We start from the raw sequence: 27228 nt of genomic DNA, 5'->3' as shown, positions 1-27228 counted from the left end.
CCAGGCCCAATGACTTTCCTTAGTGCATCCACAGTGTAAATGGACTGATTGGTTCATCAGTGTCAAAGTGTCTAAAGTGAACCAAATTAATCAATGACGGCAGTGAATACAGGCCAATCAGATGCAGAGTGGGGCAGGTCATGTTTCACCATCCTAGGAAGGAAAAAGGGCAATTTGGCTCTCAGATACTGATGATCGGTGCGCATCAGAGGGCATTAATAAGTGGATGGACACTAAGCTGACTGAAAAAGAAGTGGGATTTATTTTGACTGCAGCAGTGACCATTGGTTTACACTGTAATAGAACTTTTCCAAATTAGTTCCGGCTCCAAATTAGCATTAGCCAGCTCCACCCCCTGGAGATGCTGTTGGTGGAGCTGGCCGTGGTCGTGGTGCGGGGCTGAGCCCCCAGGAAGCCTGAAAGCCCCCTCCTGGTTTCTCTCTCCCTCATTTAGGTCTGCAACTACCACCGCAGCCAGTTCCTTTTGGTTGGTTTGATGCCCTGACCAACACCCGTCACACAGGCATTTCAACCACCCGCAGGCTGCAGACATCACTGGTTATCTTCCTCCGTGCATACGCAGACTCGGTTTACTTGATTGTAGATAAAACAACGTCATTTCACAAATGCAGCATCACCAGGCCAAGATGAACCATTTTAAGTCTGGGGTTCATTTGTACATTACATTTAATTTTTTTTTTTTATTTCCAGCAGGGTTGCTTTTTGTTTTTAAACCTGTTAACTCATCTATGGTGCAAAAATGAAAAATCCAATCATTTCTGGGGGTTCTAGGATTGAATTTGGTTAATCGTCCAATAAATGGGCCATATGATGTATCAGTATTGATTGAATGACTGAAACATGTCAGCTGATCTAAAAGATCATTGAGATTAAATGGTGATTAGTACTCACTTCCTGGTGGGATCAGGACCCCAATGCTCAATTTTATCAGACCAGTAAATTTCCAAAAGTCATTTGGTCATTGTTGTGAGGCAACACGTCTTGGGACTGTGGAAGGGAAGAGAGAATGTGGAGGGAATGTGCAAACTCCACACAGGCATGTGGATCACCAGCATCCCAGAGCATCCCAGAGCATACCACAGCAACCCAGAGCATCCCAGAGTGTCCCAGAGCATCCCTGAGCAACCCAAAGCATCCTAAGCATCCCAGAGCAACCCAGAGCATCCCAGAGCAACCCAGAGCGCCCCAGAGCGCCCCAGAGCATCCCAGAGCATCCCAGAGCAACCCAGAGCATCCCAGAGCAACCCAAAGCATCCTAAGCATCCCAGAGCATCCCAGAGCAACTTAAAGCATCCCAGAGCATCCCCTCTGCCCTCACAAAAGACCCAATATTGGGATTTTAATAACACATGCAAGACAGACAGGCAGCCAGCCAGCCAGCCCTGGCATGGGTTTATCGCCGATGAGCGGGTTTCCTTTAAGAAGCCGTTGCGCATGCGCGCAGCTCAAGCACCCTCGTGATGACAGCAAATGACAGCACTGTTCGCTCCTTGCAAACAGGGAGAAACGGCTAGTCGCCAACAAACAATCAACCAACACGAGAAATCTCTTGATAAATTGTGTTTAGAGAGGCCGTGACCAACAAACACGCACCCAAGACGTTTGGTAAGTTACAAAATGCTCTTATTTGGCCCCTGCGTCTCCTTTGCTCACCATGGAGAAGCTTACAGCCTCGGCTAAGCTAACGCGATGAATAGCTAACCATTAGCTTGCCCTGGTTGACTAACAAATGTTAGTTAAACGATCGTCTGGTTACCGTATGGTTAACTAGTCACCGGTATAATGATGTCTGCACTTCTTTTTGCCCAAACAGAACCCCCCACTGACTGTTTCCATTATATAACCTCGCTATATGCTATGTCTCCGGTCCATTGCTTTCAGATAGCTGACTTAATGTCATTATTATTATTTTTGCAACCTTTATAATTTAGGATTTCTTCTCCCACTCTTTGCTAGAAAGCTAAACACACCAGGGGTTTCTGGTTAAACGGTAACGAAAGCATAAATGCCTCGATTAACAGATTGTCATGCCGGCTACATGCTACAGCTCGCATGAAGGACATTAATGTTGTTCACATTATTCCAATATCATCCACCCTTCCATGGAGTCTGAGGAAGGTGCATGAACGTCTGCAGCTTTCTGATATAATCACCCAGGTTTAGTATTCCTGACGTTACTGCTTGGAAGGCAATGGAATGCGAGAGCACACACTAATTTAGCACCAACGATGCTATGCTGAAGGCTGTTGTCCATTCATAGTGTGTAAGTGCTTATTTATCCCTTCATTTGGGAATGCAGCTCTGTATTGTTCTCATTTCAGTGTCTGTGTCACATTAGTAAATACCATTAATGCTTTTATTGTTTTTTAAACTCCTTTTGCAGGTACTAAATGGCACTGTTGGGGTCGGTGGATGGCATCTAAAGCTTAGAGAAGCCACCGCAGTGATGCCGCTGTTAACCCGATGTTGCTTTTTCTTTTCATTCGCTGCCTCCATGCAGACATTTGTGAGGATTAGCTGCCACTTTACGTCCTGACAGCACAAGTTTGAAGGGTCTGTCTCTAACCCTCGCTTGTCAACCCTCCTTTGAGACATAAAAGCAGTTTTCTTATTACTTTTACTTTAGTATTGTCCTCCATATAAAATTACAGGGATCAAGAAAGCGCTTCACTGTTTACTTCATATTTGTCTTTATCTCATTGTGTGCAAGTGTTTATAGCTGACACACAGTGCTACTGCTCGTTTGTCTCACTAGTAAATAGTGTCTTGGATTCCAAGTTGCCTTCCAGACAGCAAGTAATCAGAGCACAGGGTTAAGGTCTATGACATTTGACCTTTTAGGACATGTCATGGCGTATAGCAAACCTCTGTGGTGATTATACATCCTAAACTTATGAAACGCACCTTTTTTGTGCTGAAAGATGCACATAGGTTGATCTGAGTCTTGGGGGCCTTATAGATCGCAGTGTTTGCTGAGCATTGAAAGAATTCCTCTAAAAGGGAAGCGTGAAGGGGATGTTGAGGCCCAAACCACCATCACCTTTTGTAGAAAGTGAAATCTTTGCATACCTATAAAAAGCATCTTGTTCCATTTTGTGCATGTGCATTCCGTGTCAAACGTGCAGGACGTTGAGAGGACGTCGTCTGGTTTTCCGATATTCACATGCCTGTTTTGAACGGTGCTTTTGTGATTTCTATCTCCTGCTGCCAGGTTGTACCATCAAGCAGCTGCTGATGGAAGGGATTGTCCTGATGTGACCCATTGTAGCATCTCCTTGGTTCACGCTGCCTGTTGTTTGGTTTCTGTTCTGTTTCAGTTCCTCCGCAGCGCCGTGATTTACACACCCGGCAGCTTTCTGTAGTGGATTGTGTTGGAGCGGTCAGGCACAGCAAGACACGTCTCATGGCTGTTAACCTCATCGTGAGCCACTTAATGGCATTCTTGCTTTCTCGCTTCCTTTCAAGTATGTGAGGAATTTGCTTATTCCAGACCAGGTGTGGACCAGCATGTAGATACTTCCTAGTTGGCAACCCCCTGCTAATCAGGAAACACAACTCTTGTGTTTATCTCAAAATGATGCGTTCTTTTACCGCATCTGTAGCTGTAAGAGTCCATTGACGTGTACTTGCTGTGTTGTTTGGTTTGCCAATCAAACATTAGTTGTATTTGTAATATAAATATTCCATCCTTCCATTCCATCCCTAAAGAAACTAAGTTTAGCCTGTCATTATCCGCTTCAGTCTGCATAACCAATGAGATTCTCCAGGCTTCTCAGCTCCAGACTTGTGGTTGTCTGTCAGCCTGTGGGTTGTGGAGCTGCCTCACAATCGGGGTCTCTCTGAGGCTTTCTGGTCTTTTCTCCTTCCAGAGTCCAAAACTCCACAGCTAAATGTGTTAGCTGTGTTAGCCGAAGGCCAAAGAGAGGCTTTTGTGCAAACAATTCACAAGAGCTAATTGAAATTTCATGCGCTTGGCTTGAATGTCTTCGGTGTGCATGTTTTGAAATGGGACAGTAATTTGCATAAAAATGGAAAAGCTTCCCCCGCTGCTTGAAAGAAATTTAGATTTCACTCTTGTTTGTGCAGCACTCGTGCACTGAGCTTGAGTTTGAGTCCAGAGAACAACAATATCTTCTCTTCTGGGATTTCCATGGAAGGCGTGGAGACGGAACGATGTTTACTTCTACATCCAGTTTGACCACTGAGACAAATGTCTGGTCATTTGATGAAGATATTCAAGGCATTTCTTGACATTTTATACTTCCTGGGAAGCTCAAGAGCTGAATTTTGCCCCAAACTGATGAAAAGGTTCAACATCAGTGACCTCCAGAGAGCATTCAAAACTGGCCAGATATGAGTTTCAAGTTTAGTTTAAAACTTTATTGATCATCACAGTGACAGAGCTAAAACAAGAACGCTCCAAAACATATCTAAGACGTGTCTATTTTGCATAGTTTAAAAAAAGAAATCAAAACCAAATTGCATCTCAGTGGTTTAAATGTGTGTTCATGTTTTAATGTAAATGAAGGTTTTTGAAGCGTGAACATGTGGTTGCAGTGAAACTTCTACAGAGCAGACAATCTATGCAGTTTGGTGGCTGGTGTTGACGACCATTTTTGAGTACCGATCCTCCCTAGTCCTCAGACGAGGATAAACGTTCCACCTGGTGGATGTATCGAGATCGAAACCAGGGCTGTGAGAACAGGGCTATTTTTTTTTCTTTCTGTAAACCAAATTTGTCACTTTTTGTAGACCCTTAAAGGTGCTTCTCATTTTGGCCCTTCTGTGCCACTAACATGACTTGTATTTGTTTAATTTCTTAACCTGGTCCCCCTGTCCTGCAGACACAGAGCCGGTGAAGATGGTAAAGCCAGACATCCACACTCTGGCCCACCACCTGAAGCAGGAGCGGCTGTACGTGGCATCGGAGAAACAGCTGATCCAAAGGCTCAACAACGATGTGCTGAAGACGGCTGAGAAGCTTTACCAGGCAGCATGGATTGCCAAGCAGCAGAGGATCAACCTGGACCGCCTCATTCTCACAAGGTCGGACCTTCGATCATCCCCAGATTTCACTTTCACTAAATTATACCAGACTTCACAATCTCGTATAGAAAACTCAATAAAAACACAATTTCTGTCCAGGCTCCTACAACAATCGGCTGTTTTGTCCTAAATTGTCTTGCATTTGTTTGCCGTCTTGTGGGCTGTGCTTAAAAAAACATGTTGTTGTTTTATTTAAAGACATTAAAGTTAAGTTTGCATTTTCCATGGCTTCCTCAGATACCTCAATATTTGTTTATATGTTGATAGCTGTCAGTCTGCTGGTGTTAGTAGGAGGAAGTGAAGCAGAAAGGCAGGAGGAAATGAGCAGTGAGCAGATCATTCAAAGCTTTGTCAATCCTAGTTTGCGACGTGTAGGTACATATTTGTGCACAACGATGATGATTATCATCGATGGGTTTACAAAGTAAAGTTTTAACTAATTGAGTCCTTAAACGGCTTTGTTTTTCAGTGCGGAGGCTTCTCCAGCCGAATGTTGCCAACATGCTAAAAGGTTGGAAGACACGCAGTTTGTCGATGGGTACAAGACTCTGGGCTTTCAGGAGACGATCTATGGGGAGTTCTTGGCCAGGTTGCGTGAGAACCCCAGGCTTGTGGCTTCCTGTTTGGTGGCAGGAGAGAGGCTGAACCAGGAGCACACACACGCTGTCATTCACACCGTCTTCACCTCGCTGTACGGGAACTGCATCATGCAGGAGGACGAGAGCTTCCTGCTGCAGGTAAGAAGGGTTGCCCACGTCTCACCTCGGCTATTTTACTAATGTAAAGTGGAAATGCGTTGGACTCATACGCCCTCCTTCATCCGTTCCAGGTCTTGCGATATCTGGTAGAGTTTGAGCTGAAGGAGAGCGACAACCCTCGCCGCCTGTTGCGGAGAGGAACGTGCGCCTTCAGCATCTTGTTCAAGTTGTTTTCCGAGGGCCTCTACTCAGCCAAGGTCTTCCTGACAGCCACCCTTCATGAGCCCATCATGCAGCTGCTGGTCGAAGACGAAGATCATCTGGAGACTGATCCGTCCAAGGTGACGGAACGCCTCACTCCAGCCCAACAGGAGCACTTTGGAGAGAAGGGCTCCGAAGGATACAAACTCCGCGTGCAGTCCGCTGTTGATGCGAATGAAGCCAAGCTGGTCGCCCTGGTTAACAAGTTCATCGGTTACCTGAAGCAGAACACCTACTGCTTCCCCCACAGCTTGCGCTGGATTGTGTCTCAGATGTACAAGACTTTGTCGTGCGTGGAGCGCTTCGAGGTGGGCGAGGTGCGCACCATGTGCACGGACCTGCTGCTCACCTGCTTCATCTGCCCAGCTATTGTGAATCCCGAGCAGTACGGCATCATCTCTGACGCTCCCATCAATGAAGTGGCCCGCTTCAACCTCATGCAGGTCAGTGGCGCACGAGTCGGAAACTCGTCGGCGGTACTTCCTGCGATGAACTCGTGTTGCATCTTCACCCCGTCATACAGGTGGGGCAGCTTCTGCAGCAGCTGGCCATGGCCGATGATGACGCAGACCCAAGGAGGAAGAGCAGTTTGTCCAAATTTGACAAGGTTTGTGGACCATAGCATCGGTGCATCCAAGACATCCAGGCTTAGATAGTTATTACTTCAATGGAAGGTGGTTTTCCTTGGCAACAATGGAAAATGTAGATATATTAAAAAATGTCAATATTATTAAATGGTGAGTTTAAACCTTTTTTTTTTTTTTTTTTTAGGTCAGTTGATTGAATATTTTTAATCAATTAATCAATTAATTGTGGGGTAGATGTGGATTAATCAGAGTTGTCATTTTAAAAACCAATTAAATGTGCCTGATAAGTTCTAATTTTCTCCTGTCATTGTGGGAATTGAAAGATGACAAAAGGTGATGTATATCTAACCAGACGTCACTCCCGAACTTGAAGCCCCGACGTGCACATGCTTAGTGTTGCACAATTGCTACATACCTATTGTCAGTTCCATCTTTCTTTTTCTTTGTACTTGGCCAGCAAGAATGACAAGAAAACTAGAAATTCGAATGCCCCTCAGTGACAACTTTAGCATTTGTTTAATGTATTAATTGCATTTGATAAATGAAGCCGCCTTTGGATGAGTCGCCAGCCCGTCTCGGGGGCCAACGTGGAAAGACAAACAACCGCTCACGCTCACATTCATACCGAAGGACAATTTGAGTTTGTTCAAAGATTACACGTCCCGCCTTAATGTTGACATAATTTAATTAAGCTGCACTTCAGATTCCTTGTGCATGAATATGAATTTACCCAAACCCACCTCGTCTTGGCATGAACCAGTTTTTTTTTATTACCTCTTCTGAAAGAGCATTTCTAGCTCTAATATTAATGATAATGGAAATAATAATGGTCATGATGATGTAACCCTGAGTTTGAATGTATGTTGGAGCACAAGAAATAAGTTAAAAGCTGTTATTTTTCACACACTGCACAATACTTCCCACTTGTCCAAAGACTTTATTGCCCAATGCAATGCAGGTCCTCACCTAGTTCCCAATGTTTCTTTCTGTCCGCAGAGTTGTGTTGCTGCCTTCTTGGATGTGGTGATTGGAGGAAGAGCGGTCGAGACTCCGCCGATGTCCTCGATGAACCTTCTGGAGGGTCTCAATAGGACTGCCGTTTATATGACACATAATCAGCTTTTTGTGCTGGTACGCTCTTTTGCAGTGGTTATCCAAATGCATCAATGCGAGCATTTGCTAGTTTAAATCCCGGCGTTCCCTAGATGTCGTGGTTTGGCCTTCACGTTCAATCCGTGGACTAAGTCTACTTATTACTTCCAGTAGCTTTTAGACCGTGCATGTTCTCCCCATGTCTGTGTGGGTTCTCTCCAGGTACTCTAATGTTCTTCCACAGTCCAAAGACATGCATTTGGAATACATTTGATTGGTGACTAATTTAACCTTGGGAGTAAACTAGGGACTAAACGAATTGTTTATTAACCCTGATGAGCTGACGTTTTGCCCTTGCCTCCAGCTGTTGCAGTTATCTGCGCACACGTGAAATCGGACTGACTCCTCTCAGTACCTCATATCTGTCCAATATGATACCAATATGCAAAATGAGCTGCCTGGTCTTTTGTAAACCTGTCAAAGTGTTGCAACTGTGAGCGTTTGTTGATTTTATGTTTCCTTGTGCATGAAAAAGATTAGAAACTTATTGAAAAATTGCACCTGCACTACAGGTGGACTTTGTGCGCAGCGTGATGGCGGGAGACCATCTCCGGGAAGAGGAGCATGCGGCACTGGAGACTTTGATTGCCAGTGTGCCACAGAGCCAAACTGTTAAGAGCAATAGCATGGAGCCCACGCCCTCCAACACCCCTCAGCTCTCTCCAGCTACCACCCCTGCTAACAAGAAGAACAGGCTGCCCATAGGTACTGAACAATGTGTAAGATAAAAGTGCCGCATTTAACCTGACGAGTTGCCTAAAACCAACCAGCAGAGATGAAATGTATTGATGTTGTCAGGGCTAGCATAGGACGGGTTTCGTAGGATGATAATGAGCTGATTCTCAGCTTGTTATAAAGATAATTAGCGCGATGTGGATTGTGGCGCACTTACAGAAATGTCAAGCAATTAAATCGCCACAAGTAAATGAAGTAATTTTAATTAGAATGGATAGAAAAAAAATCCATAGACTTCTTTTCATTAGCATAATTAGAAAGGAACCTCTTGTGTTTTCCTCCCTGAAATGTGACTTTTGTACGCGCAGAATTGACTTTAATACTTGAAATGAGTTTTAGACTTCCGAGACGCTTTATTCTTCTCCAACTCCATACCTTGTCCTTTTCCTTTCCTCCTCTGCTGCCATTGAATGACCAGGAAAACACTTAGCTGCTGTGACATCCTGGGACCCCACAGCCACCTCTCTGTCTGCTCACATCCCATTAGTAACCCCTTTTGGTGGGTGGCCTATTGCTTGTGTTGGAGCATATGAGCTAAGAGATACACCCCTGTTTGTGTTTTCACCTCGCGATGTGTTACATTATCTCCACTCACCTGGGAAATGCTAGCTCACTGCACCTTAACCTCCTTGCCTCAGCTTCAGTGTTGTCCGTTTGTGCACGCGCCTGCTTTTCCTTGCAAAGTTTAAATTTTCTTCTTTAGATTTTCCATATGAATATGCATTTTCATTACTGGTTACAGTGGAGAAACCCCCCCCCCCCACTTTTCATCCTTCTGTCTCACACCTTAAACCCCAGCACAGTTCTCTGTCCAGTGTGGGATGCTATGGGATGATTTCTTCTCATTCACATTATAGGTTTTCCTTTATAAAAACAAAACCCCAACATACAAAAAGAATCTCTTCAAACAGTTTGACCTCATAGTTTTTCCTCTCTGACATCATGCTACGCTGTGGTCACGGCCTCAGCTGATAAGACTAAATTGTCAAACTCCAATTATTTTGATTTAATGTGAATCTGTCATGATTGGAACAATAAATTAATGCTGCATGTTGGAGCTACTGAGACTGGAACATGTCAGCTTCTTGAGCATTCCATTATGTCAAACTTGCCTTCTTAATTCCTCTGTAGTTCCACATGCTCAGAGGAGCCTGTTGAGCTGTGACTCAACAAGGACCATACCATCATTTAGTTTATTTTTTTGTCTGTTTTTTCATTCAAATTACACTTATTTTAAGCCTCTCTCTCATTCTCAAGGAGAAACAAGACTCTGAAGTCAATGCAATTCTTGTAACAAATAATTTCAGTGGTTATTTTTCTACGTGTTTATTTAGATTGTGGCATCTCTTTTCAAAGAAAATATGTGTCCCACTGCACACCTGTCTTGGTTCTCTGCTGCACCGTTACACCCATACCTTTTGTTTTAAAATGCTAATTTTTGATTCAGCATCTTTTGCATGTAACGCCAAATAACCGTGGTTTCTTTCATTCACAATGCCGCCCTATGGACCTCCAGCGTCTCGCAGTCGCAGCCGTAGCAACATATCCCAGGAGGGGGAGATAGACGCCAACTCCCAAGAATCCGTGCAGGAGCTGCTGCCAGAGGAGGTGCTGGTGATTTCACTTGGAGTCAGTCCTCAGAGTGTCCCTGGGATGATGTCAGAGAATGAGGTAATGTGATAAGAATTGATGATGTGTGACATTTGTGTGTTATCTCCAGCAACTTAAGGGGGGTTAATGTTGTGCTAAATAAAGAAAAGCATTGTCAGATAGGTGCTATTTTAGAAATGACTGGAGTCACTTTGTATTGGACAAAACAATCTTTTTATTATCTCTACTCATCCCTCTGTTGCTTTGAAGGTTTTGAACCTGCAAATGTCTGATGGAACCCAGGGGGATGGTCACACTGATGACACTAAGCTTCATGGCAAACCAGACAAAACACTGCGGTTTTCCCTGTGCAGTGACAACCTGGAGGGCATCTCAGAGGGTTGGTCTGCAGCCGGCTCACATGTAACACTTAACACGATGCAGCCATAAATGGGCAAAAGAAAGAAAGGATGAAAAAACATGATGTGGTTGACTTTTAAAGGTCAAAATGTAATAAATGGGCTTTGAGTGACCTTATTACCTGAGTGAATTTTAAAATATCTTTTCCCCTTTAGGTCCATCCAATCGTTCTAATTCCGTGTCATCTCTGGACCTGGAGGGAGAGTCCGTTTCTGAGCTCGGGGCTGGACCATCAGGAAGTAATGGGGTAGAGGCTCTGCAGCTTCTGGAACACGAACAGGGTGCGTTGATCTTGACGTTGCCGCGCGTGCACTTGAATACATGTTTCAGACAGCAATCGTAAACACCAGTTGAAAATGTCTCCGTCAGCCACCACTCAGGACAACCTGGATGACAAACTACGCAAGTTTGAGATTAGAGACATGATGGGTCTGACGGATGATCGAGACATCTCAGAAACAGTCAGTGAAACGTGGAGCACCGATGTGTTGGGCAGTGACTTTGACCCCAACATGGATGAAGATCGGCTGCAGGAAATAGCAGGTGGGTTGTTATTGTATTTGCTTTATTTGTAAAGGCCCTCAGTTCATGCCCAAATAAAGAATTTGATATGCTCTGCCAGTATGATCAGGGCTCAGGCTGAGAATGATTGACGTAGAGGCACCATCTCTTATCCTTCAATGGGTTGAATGGGGGGAAATGTCGGCACCTTGTGGTGTGAGGCTGAAATAGCATCTTCAGGCTTTAATTCTGCTCAGTCTTTGGAGACCGGGTGCACCTATCATGTGACACTGCCAAGGCAAGAGGCCAATATCAACCTAACTGCATGCTTCCCAATTAGAGAGTAAATTACATTCCAGGCTTTTACTTAACTGGGATTCAACATGGGTTTGTTGCCAAAGTGTAGCCCATGTTTATTAGAGTTCATTCAATTACTGTAGTTAAATAAATTAGGTGTAGTGGTAATAATGACTAGCTGCAATGACCTCTGTTGTCTTTTTAGAATTACTGTTAAAATAATAAAACCAACATTTATTTAAAAAATATTACCTTTTGATATGAGTTTGCAATTAATCTGAATAATAAATACTGTTTTATAAAAGGAAAATATAAACCTACTTCAGCATGATCATGTGAATCCACATAAGCCCTAATTAGTGTTTATCTGTCTGTTGAAAGCAAAATAGGGCACCGTGTACTGAAATGACTCTGGCTTGCATCCAGGTTTTTGTGCAATGACGCCGACACCGAGGATCTGGCCAAGGACCAGTGCATAACATTTTATTAATATAATATCCATTTACAATCTCCTCTTTAGTAGGGTGTCAGACACCCTAGAGTTGCATAGATGAAAAAAAAATCCATTTTTAAATCAGACAATTGTAATGATCAGATCTGACACCTTAACATGGACTTTAATATTCAATCCTCATGCTTTTAATGTGAAAGGTTTAGATGTTAAAGGCCATTTATTGGATTGTTTTGGACTACGTATGTATGTATGCAGGGGCATCGGTCTCAAATGTCCTAGTATTTTGAAAACACCCAGTCCTGTCCGGTTAAACCAGGTGACAGTTCTATTGTTAGCTGTCCTATTATGAGAGCAAATAGGTCTGCAAAATAAACAACACACTCCAGGTGTACTTTGTTCATACTCGCACAGCAACAATCCACTCTTGGTCTTGGCATGACCTTTACCAATGCTGTAATTACACATATCAGTTTTCAACAAGCAAATGTAAATAAATGACTAGTGAGATTACTGGGTATACGTGCACAAAGACCTCAGAAGATTGGGGGGATGTCAAGGTGTGTTCATCCGATTTCTCCATCTGATTACTGCTGTTATCTGATGAGGCAAATCACATTATGCTGTTTACATGATCACTCCAATAATCTGATAACTCCATAAATTGGATAATGATCATTTTTTTTATGTTCATGAATAAAGGCTCAGTGTTGGTAGGAGCATATGTTTCACATCAGAACCTGGTGGAAATACAACAACTGGAATGCTAACATTGTTACCTACAGTCATGATGAAATCTAAATGCGCTGGACATAAAATTAAGTCTTGTTTCAAAAGTAATCAGCTAAACAGTGGCACTCATGGCAAATCGCTGCGTAGTCAAGGTCCAGGTTTCACTGCCTTAGTACAAATTATGTAGAACCAGACTCAAATAAATTTAGAAAAGCATCTGTGGAGGTGTCCAACCGCTCACGGTGGTAATCGCATCGACTATTTTAATCCACGTGAAAATGCAGTTATCTTCAAACGGAGTGCAGAGCAGAATTGGATATGTTAGATGAAGAGTCTCCTGAGAAGATCAGGATAATGTCTTTTGCGTCTCAAGTCGCATGTCTTGAAAGTGAGCTTGCAATAACACTGAAGCCTTTAGATACCTGTTGGTAAGCTTTAGGAGATGGTACACGCTTTAAATTCACGGACTCAAAGTTACCGCTGGCTTATCTTTTGTGAAATCAGCTGGAGACTCTAGATGTGCTTCTGTCGCTTCTCTTTCTTAGTCTTTTCCATCACCGTGTTCTCTCCCCCTCTCCTTCCCTCCCCCCTTTCTCTCTGACATTCACTCAGTCCCTGCAGTCTTATTGACCTTGGTTCCTTCTCATTTGCATCCGCCATTTTTCATTCTTCGGAATATGGCATTGGGGGACTTTTCCATCATTAAGGGAATTTACAGCGATTTCCTTATGTGTTTTCTCCAAGGGATTGGGTTATGAGATGCACATTAAATATCCATTAATACCTCATTATCCCACTGATAAGATTACCATGATAATGAGGCAGAAATTCTAATTGTTTCACTTCTTGTTGTGCCACTCATTTAATCATCCACCTGAAAGACAAGAACTGGGCGCTCCTACTTCGAAGACTGTAAACACGATCAGTGGGATAGAGCTCTCCCATCGTCAGGAAAAGCTCTGTTCTCGCCAGCATCGGTGCAGGCTGTTGCCAAGGCGCTTGCATGCATGAATGCTCACGGTGTGTCTGTGGTGCAATGAAGTGAAGCCACACTTTGCTCGGAGGAGCTGCTACCACAGGTCAAATTTCTGGTCCTGATCTTCGGCCTCTGACTGTGACACCTGCTATCCTTCTTACATCCTCCACATCTTTCACCTTTGATGATCTTATTCCTAAATGCTGATCGCATCTTATTCCTAAATGCTGATGGAGGGAAGCGAATCAGAGGTTTTCAAAACATGTAAGACCTAAATTTGGGTTAAATTTGGGTTACATTTGTAACTGTGGAAGCCTGAGATGGGTCAGATATTAATATAAAACCCCTAAACATTGCTCTAAATACGCCCATTTTTCCTGTGGCCTCTGTATACTTATCACCTTTGTTCTGTTGTCACTGCTTCGGATTTAGTACATGGTGTCATTGTATTTTTCCTATTTCCAGGCCATTTTGCTGCAGGATTACATCAAGCTTTAGATAATATACTACATGCATACTCAGTCATCACAGTTATGCGTGAAACATTTGCTTCCTGCAAATCAGGAGTGACACTTTTATTATAGTACAATCTGATTACAATCTAAAAAGTTAATACATTGGAACGACATGATTTCAGCCCATTGATTATAAATTGCTCTCCATTGATTTGCAGAACACACGAGTCTTTGCCCTCAACATATATTGGACATTATCTTTTTGATTGGTGATGCATGAACTTTCCCTGAATGTAGCTCTTCCACCTCAGCGTCAGTGTGAGGTTTAAATAGGGCAAGATCCTTCAAGATTGTGAGTAACTGTTCTTATCACGTGCACCTGATGTAACACTGTGTGATTTTGTAAGTGCAGATACAGATGGTGTACTATGCACTTACTTTTTATTTTACTGCTGTTTTCTCATGATAATGAATTAATGAATTATAGAACTATCATGATTATAAGTCTGTTTACTCATATTTTCAACCTAATTTGGTGTAAAAGTATCAATACCTTGGAATATAAGTCTGTTTACTCATTATTTTCAACCACTTTTGGTGTAGAAGTATCAAAACCTTGATAAAACAGTCCATTTTATAAGGGTAATGCAGTAATTTATTTTGCTATCATCATCTGTGATGGTAGCACGCTGGTGTGGTTCATGTAATTGTCCTTATACAGATGCTACTCTACCTGTAGCATATCATTAACTAAACAGGCTACAGACTGGCTGCTGATCGGCCATTTCACCAGCTGGGAAACACCTGGACCAGACAGCTGCATCTAAAGATGATCGAAGTGAATGTGTTATCACAAGAAAATGGACTTTGTATGAGTTGTTTTCAGGAGAGACGGGCAGTATAATAATATTGTGATTGTACATAGCAAGGAGACAATTCCATCCCACCATGCCTGCAGAACATGGAATCATTATTTTAGTATGTGACAGCAGGTTAAAATGTCCCAGTAATATGGTTCGTTTCTTAATAAAGAGTTGTTTTTTTTCCATCAAATCATGGAAAATAAGCATCTGCATAAGTTGGCTTGAACCATTTGTCAAATCATATTCAAATGTCGCTCATGTTTCAGGGTTGAATCATTGAATGACTCTTACCGGTAAGAATCAACGCAGGGCCTTTACAGTATGTGGAGGTTCTTAAAGGTGCGTTTTTGTCTTGATCAAATCCTAGAGTCCAACGCTTGTCTTTGTGTACTCTTCAGGAGCGGCTGCAGAAAACATGCTGGGCACCTTACTGTGCGTCGGCTCGGGTTCAGTTCTACTGGACCCGTACGGCTCCACCATCTCTGAAACCACAAGTGAGGCCTGGAGTGTCGAGGTCCTTCCCAGTGACTCTGGTAGGTTCTAGTAGAATATTTGGCTCCATAACTGCCCTATAGTTTTGCCTAAATGATACATTTATTAATAGTAAGCAGATCTGCAGTATATTTCCAGTACTGAGCCCTGATTTATATTTTAATCTATTGTGTCAATAATATATCAAATCTGAGAACTCATGAGGCTGATAGGCATATGATAGTCATGCATTTATAAATTTAGCTTTAGAATAAAAAGTATGATGCATGTAAGAACTATATTTAACTGTATTTAGTTGTGTTACCTGACTACAATTCCGTGAACGATGGACCTCCAAAAGTGTAACGTGGAGATTACACCCACCCCTCCACCTAGAAGTTAGCGTGCATTTTGAGTTGTAGCTTCGCTTTTGGAAGAACGGCGCTTTTATTTAAGGATTCACCCTTTGATTTTTAAAGAATAATTGTCTTTTAAAATTCGACTGTATGTTTTACGAGCAGCTTTTTTTAGGGGAGACCTGAGTCTGCGTGTTAATTGAAATGGCACACCACTCTAATATGCACTGTGCAGAAATTACATGCATGAGTGTCTTGATTGCCTGTTGTTCCGTTTGCTGCACTTGTTCTGCTTGGTAATAGCATGATGGAAGACTTCCGTTGAGTGCAATGCTTATTTCATGGCTAGGCAGCAGAAAACTACACTCAGAAGAGCACTTCAGCAGCACATTATTACTAACGAGCATACAAATGAGTACTGCCGTTGGTACGGAGCCTCTGGGTTTGACCCAACAGTAACCATAGAGTAGACAGTACTTGGTTTAATTTGGTAATTATAAAACATGATAACATATGCTTTGATTGTGTCACGCATATGCGCAGATTGCCAATAATAACAGATGGATGTGGGTGAGACAGCTGTAACAAGCTCACACAAGTAGAGTCAATACAGGTTTTTTAGTAATACAATGCATTAAATCAGAAATTGACATTTTCTCCATCAATTTGAGACAGATTTACTCTTTTTTTTGAGGAAAAAGTTTGGTTAAGGTTCGTGATAGATGTGTGTCTTTATCAAAGAGAGAAAAGAGTGCGTTCTAAAGTCAAGAGAAGCTTTAAACCTTCTTGTGTGATGTGCAGAAACCCCAGACCTGAAACAAGAGGAACGCCTGCAGGAGCTGGAGAGCTGCTCCGGGGTTGGCAGCACCTCCGACGACACCGAGGTCCGAGAGGTCAGCTCCAGACCCAGCACGCCAGGCCTCAGCGTCGTCTCCGGTATAAAGTGGTTTCCATCCTCCTTTATGTCTGCTGGGTTTCCCACTTTATCTTTTTTGTTTGCCTTTATTTCAAACAGGAAAACCCACAGAAAGCAGAAATCTCTCTTATAATCAAGACAAAGAAACACCAATTTTATTTTTAGTTTTTTACTATGTTGAGCCATCAAGTTATTGATGGTCCGTGTGAATTTTTCTGGTTGGGTGTGGGTTATTCCAGCTTCCCGGCCCATCCATTGGATACCGATACGCTTGAATTAGTATCCCACATTAACAAGGCAGTAGTGTGCTCACAAGAAAATGTCTCGTGGGACCCCCAGGATGGATAGTCTGCATCTGGTGATCACTCTTACCTGTTTCTTTCTGCAAACCCACGGGAGCTTATGCTTCCAATTGAGCTTTTCCATTGAGTTCCCTATCTTGGACAGCGTATGCAGCTCAGTCTAAAGAGAAAAATGTCCCCTTTTCTTAGAGGAACATTGTGCTTTGCTGTATTGAGTCCCTTTTTTTCTTGCTCTAGGTATCAGTGCAACCTCAGAAGACATCCCGAACAAGATTGAGGACCTACGGTCAGAGTGCAGCTCAGACTTTGGTGGGAAGGACTCTGTGACGAGTCCAGATGGGGAGGAATCAGTCCACGGTAGGAAAATCCCTGCCAGCCCGTCCGAGCCATCAGCCCCGTGTCATTTTATTTGAAAGCACTGCCATTTGCTGTCCCATTGAACTGCACTGGTCTCTGCATTTTCACACACTGTAAAATGATTGTGTCCCGTTAGATTATAGTTGGTTATGATTTTATCTGTTTTATATTTAAAGTGCAGACATTTGAATCAAGAAATCTCTGTCTAACAGTTCAACATAAGAGTGAGCAGTGGTGACAGTCTGGCGTATCCAGTTGGTTCAAGCCCTAATAGCATTTATAGCATAGCATAGCATCTCTCCCTCTCCCTCTCCCCTCCCTCTCCCTCTTCCTCTCCTCTCCTCTCCTCTCCTCTCCTCTCCTCTCCCTCTCCTCTCCTCTTCCTCCTCCTCTCCTCTCCTCCCCTCCCATCAGCAGGAGGGTCCCCTACATGAGCCTGGTCCTGCTCAAGGTTTCTTCCTGTTAAAGGGGAGTTTGTCCTTGCCACTCTTGCTTGTCTGGGGTCAGGCCCTGGGATTCTGGAAAGCGCCTTGAAATAATTTTGATTGTATAAGACGCTATATAAATAAAGCTTGATTTGATTTATGTGGCTGATCATCACATCAATAATGCTTCACTGGTCACCATAGAGATTGATTCAGAGACATATCTACTACTATGCAGAAGTATCAGAGGTTGAGATGTATTTAATCTGATTTGATTTGCTATCTGTTGGTTGGTTCTAATAACTGATCTTGAATGGTCCATGTGCTTTTTCAGGAGCACATCATCTGACGTCTCCACCCTCACAAGCTGATTCTTTATTGGCCATGTTTGATCCTCTCACCTGTGGTGATGGTAATTTTCTTTCTCTTCAATAACGCTTGACAGCCAATCAGGGGGCTAGAAAAAGTTATTAACAACAGTAATGGCCGCGCACTCTCTCGCACGAGCATTTTACTCATTGCTGAAATGATTTTCCCCTGTAAATGAAATGCCATTTCATTTGGCACATTTTAATATCCTAAATTATTCCTGGCCCTCTGTTTGCCTTTGCTGTTTTCATTGGTGGCGCAGGTGGAAATTGTGTGGGAGAGGAATGGTTGTGTCTGCCGCAAGGTGAAGGGATGACAGTCAGAGAGACCTCACCCCAGGCTCTTTGGCATTGTCCCCTGTCCCACTGTGCTCGTGGCAGCAGGCTTCCATTGGAAGCTTTTCAGGAAAGAGTGTACCCTTGAAACAGGTGGCCAACCTATACCTTGGGCACCCCCCCCACCCAGAAGCTCTCTTTAGCACCTTTTCCACTAACTTTGTGGTGTTTTCCACATTTCTACCTAGTTTAATGTTATTGTGCAGCCTTTCTTTTGGGGACGGAGGTGTTTATGATGACGGACATTAATACCGCTTGGAAGCAGAAAGAAAAGCCAAAATAAAACGATGGCGACCGCTCGTTCAAAGATGCAGAATTAAATCTCATCAAGTTAACATTTTTTTTCTCCATCTCTCCCTGAGGCTCCTCAACTGGAACAATAGTGAGACCTAAAGTGCACTACGCCAGGCCCACGCATCCTCCCCCTGATCCTCCCATCCCTGAAACCAGCATGCTGGGGCAGGATATCCGCCACTCTCTCTTCATGCCCCACTGCCTGACCCAGGCTGATTTGGAGCACAAGCAACGCTACTCCTTCCCGGACAGGCTCGTCCGCAGCCGCAGCTCTGACATCGTCTGCCCGGGCCGGCGGCCCACAAGTGACCCTTGCCTCAACCGGCGGGTAGCGGTTGAAGAGCGGGAGCCTGCCGGCGCCTTCGCCCTGGGACCGACCTCCTCGCCCAGCAAGGACTCCTTGAAAGGAGAGGTACGCGGTGGCCCGGTTCCTGTCATTAATGTCAAAGCACGCGTGCCATAACACAGGATTCTTGTTTCTTCAGGTCGAGGATCGAAAAGACAGTGATGACGAGAAGTCAGACCGCAACAGACCTTGGTGGAAAAAGCGTTTCGTGTCAGCGATTCCCAAAGGTGACGCTTTTAATTTTTTTTTATGAACTTCAAAATGACCTTCGAAGCCTTGGAATTGATCTGTTTTTGCTCTTTTGTCGTTTGTTGCTGAGAAAAAGTCAATTTAATCGCAAGTGACGGGAAATCTCAGACTTTAAAGAGCAGGCAATTTATAATGCGGGAAACGGAACGATGATGCATGTTGTCTACCGAAGCTTCAGTTAGAAAATTGTACTTGTTGTTTGAAGTTTCTCCAGAGACGTGTCCACTCCTTTTTCTCTCATGTCTCACTGGCTGCAGATTTATATAGACTTCTGGGCTAATCAGTCATCAGACGGGCTTTAACTGTTTAGATTGTATGGCTGTAGCCCTCCCAGCGTTGCTGTCAGCCAGCGGCTAATGGTCATTCGATGGATCTTTCTGTCATCAGCCCTGATAGATGAGACATCTCTTATTGCAGTACTACTCTGCAACCATCTCTCATACATCTGTCTGGAAAATAATGAGCTGTACGCAGACAGAATGACTGCTTATTTCTCTTTTAAATAATGATGTTTCTTAAGTAAACATTGTATTGATATTCATCCAATAGAGGAGCGTGTGCAGCCATGCAGCTCCGACGACTCATCTTTGTAGAGCCGTTCTTTGCCCCCTTGCTCTGCATGGTAACGGGTGAGGCAGCTCGTGCAGTACAAAGGAAAGGCCAACCCTGTCTGTTGTGTTCCTCACAGTGCTATATTGGACAGCTGAAAGTGACGTCCCAGGTAAAGGCTTCCGTGCGCTCATCGCTGAGCTAGCTGTACTGGCTGGAGCCAGCAGCCGTGTGCCTGTGCTGCTTTGTAGATTTCACCATAGAACTGTAGGACTGTGATGTGACGTTGTCCAGACCAGCGGTTTTCAAAGGGTGAGGGACATCTCCCTGGAGGGGGCGCCAGAGAGGTTCAGGGGAAGGTGCCTTTTGTGAAAAGCAAAACATACAGCAGAAATAACGGCTAACATTTATGTAGCTAACGGATCAGAATGGACAGTTTTTTAGTGATTAGGCCTCAAGTTATAGAAAAAAAAGAGACTTTCACAGTGTGTTATCTGCAAAGAGGTACGAACGCATAACAGTATGAGGCTATCTGAACCCCGGCATCATTGAGAATCCAATCCAAGTGGCCAAGCCTGGTGAGTCTTTTTAGTAGGATGCTAAAAGCATTGTGACATTGCTCAGGCAGGTGTGAATATGTGTGGCTCTACTTTGAAAACCCGTGGTCTAGACTGTTTTCTCAACTTTCATCCATGCATCTGTTTTACGATCCAGTTCTTTTGACTTTGTTTTGTATGTTCCCATTTACTTTGGTGAATGCAGAAATCATGCGGTTACTCCACTAAATGTATCCTTGGTTGTGTTCAGATTACACAGATCTTGGTATTGGACACGCATAATAATCCTATTTCCATCTATTTTAATTTGACTTAATGCACCGTGTGAGCATCGTTTAGCTGGTCTGGAACCTATAATTTTAGCGTCTGTATTGAAGGCACGCCGCTTTCCCCTCACGTCAAAACAATGAATGTGCAATGAAATACGCTGGAAAAGGAATCGGCTTTTGTTGTATTAAAGTAAAACACTTGTTTTGCTGGATGTAAAGCGTCAGCGGAAACATGGCTCAGACAAATAGAAGTATCTGACATTCTTACAACATATGATGACAGGAAACAGACGGATTTTCCCCCTAAAACTGCAGAAAAATTTGCTGTTCTAAATAACTTGTGGAAAAAGATGAAAGGATAATTCAAAGGGTTTTCCCATTGGGTGACTCACGTGCGATTATGTTCTGTTGCTGACAGTAACGTCTGCTAATCCGATGTCTCCGCTCTGCAGCTCCGATAGCAGCTTTTCGGAAAAAGGACAAGCAGGAGAAAGACGACGTTGCCCCAGACCGCATCCCACCAGGTCTGTCCAGGCCAGGCCCAGGCCAGGTTCACAACATTATTGTCTTCCAATCCTACTTACATGTATGTGCTGCTCCGTTCTTTAGAGGACTCACTGATCTCGCACAGCAGCCAGGTGCAGGCAGCTGAAGACATCCTGGACAAGTACAGGAATATTAAGAGGACCAGTCCAAGTAATGGAGCGACGGGTGGGACTTCCTACGATGGGACGGGAGGTAAAAGCTTGGTTATGAGTCGCTTAAACACGTTGTGGCACCGGCACTGTTTAACTTGTCCGCACTAATATATGGTCAGACCTTTGTGGTGAGGATGGGGTGCCTGACTCCATGCAGAACATTTCCACAGATGACCTCCCGGACTCTGCCAGCCAGACAGCCCAGCAGCATGACTCAAAGTTCTCTTTCAGGTGAGAATCCAGGTTTGGATATCATTTTCCTCTTATTCAGCCACCGGTTTTTAATGGGTTTTCTCTCTTTCAGTGACGCCAAAAAGAAGTTGAGGTTGGCGTTGTGCTCGGCAGACTCTGTGGCATTGCCTATCATGACTCACGCTACCACACGGAATGGACTTCCTGACCACATGGAATCTGAAGGTGGGCCAGTACTTCCTGATCTGATGCTTAGCTCAGTTCTGTCTGTCATTGGATATTTTCTACAAAATCCATTCCAGTAAAAAAAAAAAGGACACAAACCCTCAATATTAGGCAGCACCCAAGCTGCTGAATGTGCCCTTCACCTTCTGACTTACCTTCCTGGTTTTGGTGGAAGGTTCCAAGAAGGCAGAGTGGTCAAGTGGTGTGACATGATGCCCCAATAAATGATTTTTACTACAAAATATTAATGATGGCGTTTCCCAATTTAGGGATGGCCCAGAGCCATTTTGCAGCGTGCAACCATGACATCCGGGCGTGGGACAATCATGGTGTTGAATGACGCGTTGCGCAACAATTAAAAAAATAAAATAAACTGCTCCCTGGTTTTGGCCATCAGTCATGTTGTAGTGTGGAGGCAGAAGGTTAATCAGATTACGTTGCTGTGCGAGCAGCATATAATACCATCTCCTTATCATTCTCCCCTCAGACAATGAGATTGTCTGCTTCCTGAAGGTGCAGCTAGCGGAGGCCATCAACCTTCAGGATAAGAACCAGATGGCCCAGATCCAGGAGACCACACGTTGCGTCAGCCGCTTCGATGCACGCATCTGCAGGAAGCTGCTGGCTGTCATTGCTGAGGATTACAGGTGACTGAAAGACTCACCACACCCCGTCGGGATCTTTATTCTCTTGCTTTGTTCAGTAATGTGGTTTTCGGGCAGCATTCTTTATTCATGTACCATTGTTCTTACATTAAGCTGCCCAGGACCGGCCAATGTTCCGCTTTTGGTCCGCAACTGCCAGTGAGGTGACGGTGCAATAATGAATGTGGCGTTGTGTGTTTTCAGAAAGCGGGCCCCGTACATAGCGTACCTGACGCGGTGCCGTCAGGGGCTGCAGACCGCACAGGCCCATCTGGAGAGGCTCCTCCAGAGGGTGCTGAAAGACAAAGAAGTGGCTAACCGCTACTTCACGACCGTCTGCGTTCGGCTGCTTCTAGAACACATGGAGTCCAAGATGCTTGAATTCATTAAAGGTATCTTTACTTCTCAACAGCGCCATAACTTAACCCAAACCGAGCAATTTCTACATAAATAAATACTTTTTAATCACAGGTCAGCTGTTTTCGTTGCTTTCTTCATCGTGGTGGATTTAAACATCTATCCAGGCTTATCCTCATCTAGACGTGCTGACACGGCACTTCAGCCCCTTTTAGTGCTTCATTGAGATGAAACCTGTAAATTAAATCCCTTTTTTTGCTCAGACTCATGGAAAGGACCAATGGATCAGCCAATGTCAGCTCCTGTCTAGTGCGCTGGGTTATTCTGTGCACGTGTTGGTCTTATTTAATAGCAGCACGCTCCAAAAAAAGTTCATCGCAAGATGTTCTCATGTAGATTTTGACAGTCTCGGTTATACCACGTTGCAATTTTCTCCCTTTTGCACAGCTGAATGATCTGTGGATTAAAGTTCTTACCAATTTCTTTAAGATGCACATTTTTAAAATGTATATTTTAGCGACAGACAATATTATTTAGGCGTGTATTACAAAACAATGTAAGAAGCTGGAAATAGATGTTAAACCACGACTATTTACTAGACCAAAGAAACCATCACAACCTATTTGTCTTTCCGTATTTACTTCACTGAGCAATTGTTTTATGGCTTTGTAGATATTTCAGTTCTATCTGTCTACATCTGTTGTGCGTGCGCTCCCCTCCAGCGTTCCAGGTGTGCACGGCGGCGGATGACAAGACGGCAGCGGTGGAGGATTTTCTGCGCTACTTGTACGGCGCCATGGCCTCTGATGCCATTTGGCAGTACGCTAGTGAGGAGCAGCTGCAGGACGCCCAGATGGCCATCGAGCGCAGCGTTATGAACCGCATCTTCAAACTGGCCTTCTATCCCAACCAGGATGGAGACATTCTCAGAGACCAGTAAGTGTGGCGTCGCCTCACATCCATTTGAGATTCAGAACCACCAGTGGTAGTTTGGTTGCATTTCTATAGGAATAAATGATAAAGATTAAAGCTAATTTTAGCTCAAGCGTGGCTGGTGGAGTTTAGTGATCAAAATGTGTTGGAAAATTCAGGCCTCTTGCAGGTAAATTCCAGATGGTTCTGTCCCATGTATCATGTGCAGCCACACAAACTCAAAAATAACAACTGAATTTAAAAAATTGCCACGTCCGAGCGCGTTGAGTCTGATTTTTCCCCCACACAGGCTGTTCCACGAACACATCCAGCGACTCTCTAAAGTTGTAACAGCCAATCACAGAGCTCTTCAAATCCCAGAGGTGGTTATTTATTTTTTAAACACATGATAGAAAAATGAACATTTATCTTCATGTTCTTTAGTTAATGACCCCCCCCCCCCCCCACTGTTTGTAGGTGTACTTGAAGGAGGCCCCCTGGCCCTCCGCTCAGTCTGAGATCAAGACCATTAATGCGTACAAGACCCCTCGAGACAAGGTCCAGTGCATCCTGCGCATGTGTTCCACCATCATGAACCTCCTTAGTTTGGCCAATGAAGACTCTGTCCCAGGAGCGGACGACTTTGTCCCTGTGCTCGTCTTTGTCCTCATCCGCGTAAGTCTGCAGCTACATTCCATCCTGCATCACTACGTTCACTCGGTTTTGACAGTTTTCTGATTTTTCTACTGAATTTATCTCAAATCTCTGCTAGATGTTTATACAGGTTACCAATCGCCCACATCCAAAGTATATTTGTTTGTGTCCAACGGTTAAATTGCAAAAGAAAATGATGATGATCATTAACATTTGACAACATGGACAAAGTTCTTCAATAGGTTTTTGAGAAATAAGTTGGCATCTTTGTTTATTTCACAAGCGGCCTTTGTTATTCCGGTAAATATTTCCTGTAGTATACAGAGATATTACCAAATATGAACTTTGTTCATCTCTGGAGCCAAAATTGTTTAGGCTTCTTACCCGCTCTATCACGGGGGGAGGGTGCACATGCGGGCGCAGGCAGGGTGCACCCTGAATGAGTCGCCAATTCCCCTATGGGAGCATTTTATGGGTTTTCTACCTTGCTCAAGGGTACCTCGGCAGCACTCTGAAGGTGTTCTGTCACCTCCCAAGTTTTGTCCAGGGCTCGAACCCAGAACCCTCCGCTTCTCAGCCCAGCCCCCCCACAGACTGAGCTATCGCCGCCCGGGACTATTTATCAAAGCGGCTATTCTTAAAACCCCAAATCATCTGTTGTCTCGTTTACACTTGTGTGTGCGCGCCGCTGTTGCACGAGCTTTTCCAGCAGTTAATGTGGGCCCATCCCTGCGTCTCCTCCCCTCCAGGCAAACCCGCCCTGCCTGCTGTCCACTGTTCAGTACATCAATAATTTCTACGCCAGTCGGCTGAGTGGGGAGGAGAGCTATTGGTGGATGCAGTTCACCGCGGCGCTGGAATTCATTAAGACCATCGACGATCGCAAGTGAAGCAGAACAGCCACCTGTATGGGCAGACTGTGGGGAAGGAGCCCAGAGATTCAGAGACTTCCCAACCAACTGCTCCCTCTGTACAGCCTTCGGAAAAACCTGGCCCGTCGCCCGATCCCAGTTTGTATAGCCTGTATATAACCAGAGACATCCGAAGATTACTAAATATATATTACTGTAATACTGTATGTATGTGGACAAATCCAGGTTTTAGCAGTGATTTGGAAAAAAAACAACAAAAAAAAATGGCATTTTGGAAAGGGGGTAGTGACCTGTTTAGTTGTAATCTGATTTGGGTGTACAATTTGACTGTCATTTGGATACTTTTCATTTTTGTCTCTAATCAGTTTTCACTATAAAGTTCTATAGCTACACACACTATTTCTAGGTAGTTAATCATCCTTTAAAGATAATCTTATATGCAGTAAAGGGACCAGACTTCCTTCATGTCACTGATCTTCCAATTCAATTCTAACAAAGTTCATGAAATGCACGGTAACGTGGATTTCCAGAGCGTAATAGTTACTGATGGGTTCAGTGATGGGGATGACACGCGATTCATAATAAACGCCAGTACCGGTCCAGGTTTCAGAGTAGGGCAGCTTATTTCATGTTTACTTCATTTATTCCCAACCACAACAAGCATTGAATTGGACACAAGGGCCCGTATATTTATATCAAATCAGTCTATTTATTGCTCTAATTCTATTTAATTGCTTAAATGCAGATGAGCATTCAGGTTGTACGGGGCATGTGGTTTTATTTTAAATAATTGTGAGAAATGCTTGATTTAGAATGGCACCTTTGAGTCGAGCAGCTGGGAAATTGTGAACCAGGGTTGACTTGTGCACCAGGTAGCGGCAGCACTCGTGGAAATGTAGAAATCTGTGCCTTTGTTGCTCCATACAGGTGGTTCATGAGTTACAACTGTTGTTTCGCTATTGTTCTTTTTATTTTTAACCCCCCCACCCACCCCCCCATTCATTCAGCGTTGTCCACCTCATACACACACGCAGTTTCTCCAGTGGACCAACCAGGCGTCACCAGCTCAGCCCCCGAAATGAGGTGAAACCAGTCTTTTTGCTGGGTGGTTTTTGATCCTACCTCACAGTTGAAACCAACGAGTCAGTACGCACCAACTGTCCTCCGTCGGTTCAAACGGAGCACGGGGTCCTAATTATTTTGCACTAATGAAACGGTAAAAACGGCTAAGGGAAATGGAATATGGAGCTGCTGTGACGCTTGATGCGATCGCCCCCCAAAACAAGCCTTCGTTAGCGAACAAATACATATTTCCCACCTGCGACGCGTGCGCCTGCATGGACAGACCAATGAATCTAGTGGATATTACCTCTACCTCCTCAGAAGTTCAGAAAAGGGACTCATCTTCATGTGCACTTATAAAACTATATTTCGTTTTGCCCCCCCTTCACCACACAGACACATATACAGTTTTTTGATTTCCTTTTTTTAGAAAATGAATTCCTGCAAATTCCTCTTGAAGAGGCTTCATTTGTTTTGTCTTATAGTTGACATTTTTATCATTGACAGCACAATATCAGAGGGTAGAAGAGCAACTGGTCAGCCTCCAGGATTTTGGTGGCTTGAGCCTGGGGAGGGCGCGCAGCTCTCCCGCACCGAGCAGATTTAGCGGTAGCAGAAAGTTGCAGGTTGCATCCGTACCAACGGGTTACATGGGATTCCACTTGAATTGATTATGTTGCGCAGGTGTCTGATGTCACGATCGGGTCCTGCTTTGTGTTTAAAATAAAGCCAGCCACATGTGACCCCCCCCTTCCGCCCTCCAACCTGACAAAGTCCAATATTTTAGCACCGACTGTATGCAAACCACTGGGCAGCGGCTGAAGAGTTGATCTGTTCTTCAAAGCTTTACTGTGCTCCCCCTCGGAAGCCTAAAGAGAGGGGCAACATAAGGAATCTTAACGTCTAATTTTGCATTTAACCGTACGCTTGCACAATGACCTTTGGGGAAAGCTGTTTGTTTTTTTTCTTTACTGTGATTAATGCATCATGTAATTCTTTAAAAATAATAAAAGAAACATTTTTTTCCCTGCA

The 27228-nt window shown here is 44.0% G+C and overlaps 1 protein-coding gene across 5 annotated transcripts; it reads left to right on the top strand.

Moving 5' to 3' along the window:
- Positions 1–1435: 1435 nt before the first annotated feature.
- gapvd1 (GTPase activating protein and VPS9 domains 1) lies at positions 1436–27228 on the top strand. Of its 5 annotated transcripts, XM_057032770.1 has the most exons (29): positions 1436–1626; positions 4866–5067; positions 5537–5804; positions 5897–6469; positions 6550–6633; positions 7610–7744; positions 8278–8470; positions 8919–8999; positions 10017–10171; positions 10361–10490; positions 10666–10791; positions 10880–11053; positions 15184–15318; positions 16414–16548; positions 17068–17187; positions 17947–18024; positions 18679–19022; positions 19096–19183; positions 19894–19926; positions 21033–21104; positions 21190–21318; positions 21398–21509; positions 21583–21695; positions 22183–22342; positions 22544–22731; positions 23419–23632; positions 23919–23991; positions 24086–24283; positions 25012–27228. In XM_057032770.1, exons 2-29 carry the CDS (start codon positions 4883–4885, stop codon positions 25150–25152), a joined length of 4437 nt encoding a protein of 1478 aa, XP_056888750.1. In that variant the 5' UTR covers positions 1436–1626; positions 4866–4882; the 3' UTR covers positions 25153–27228. The 5 variants fall into 5 exon arrangements, with proteins under 5 accessions (XP_056888750.1, XP_056888753.1, XP_056888752.1 ...); XM_057032773.1 differs by lacking the exon at positions 8919–8999; XM_057032772.1 differs by lacking the exon at positions 17947–18024.

The sequence above is a fragment of the Takifugu flavidus genome, chromosome 5 (assembly GCF_003711565.1).
Source record: "Takifugu flavidus isolate HTHZ2018 chromosome 5, ASM371156v2, whole genome shotgun sequence".
NCBI classification, from domain to species: domain Eukaryota; kingdom Metazoa; phylum Chordata; class Actinopteri; order Tetraodontiformes; family Tetraodontidae; genus Takifugu; species Takifugu flavidus.
The sequence above is the reverse complement of the archived record's forward strand: the minus strand, read 5'-3'. Positions and strand labels throughout refer to the sequence as shown.

Bases quoted from the DNA above. Each gene is read 5' to 3' on its own strand.
- gapvd1 (XM_057032770.1), top strand. From the start codon at position 4,883: ATGGTAAAGCCAGACATCCACACTCTGGCCCACCACCTGAAGCAGGAG. The intron at 9,000-10,016 runs GTGGGTGGCCTA...ATGGACCTCCAG, and splicing joins CCCATTAGTAACCCCTTTTG to CGTCTCGCAGTCGCAGCCGT. The intron at 22,732-23,418 runs GTATCTTTACTT...GCTCCCCTCCAG, and splicing joins GATGCTTGAATTCATTAAAG to CGTTCCAGGTGTGCACGGCG.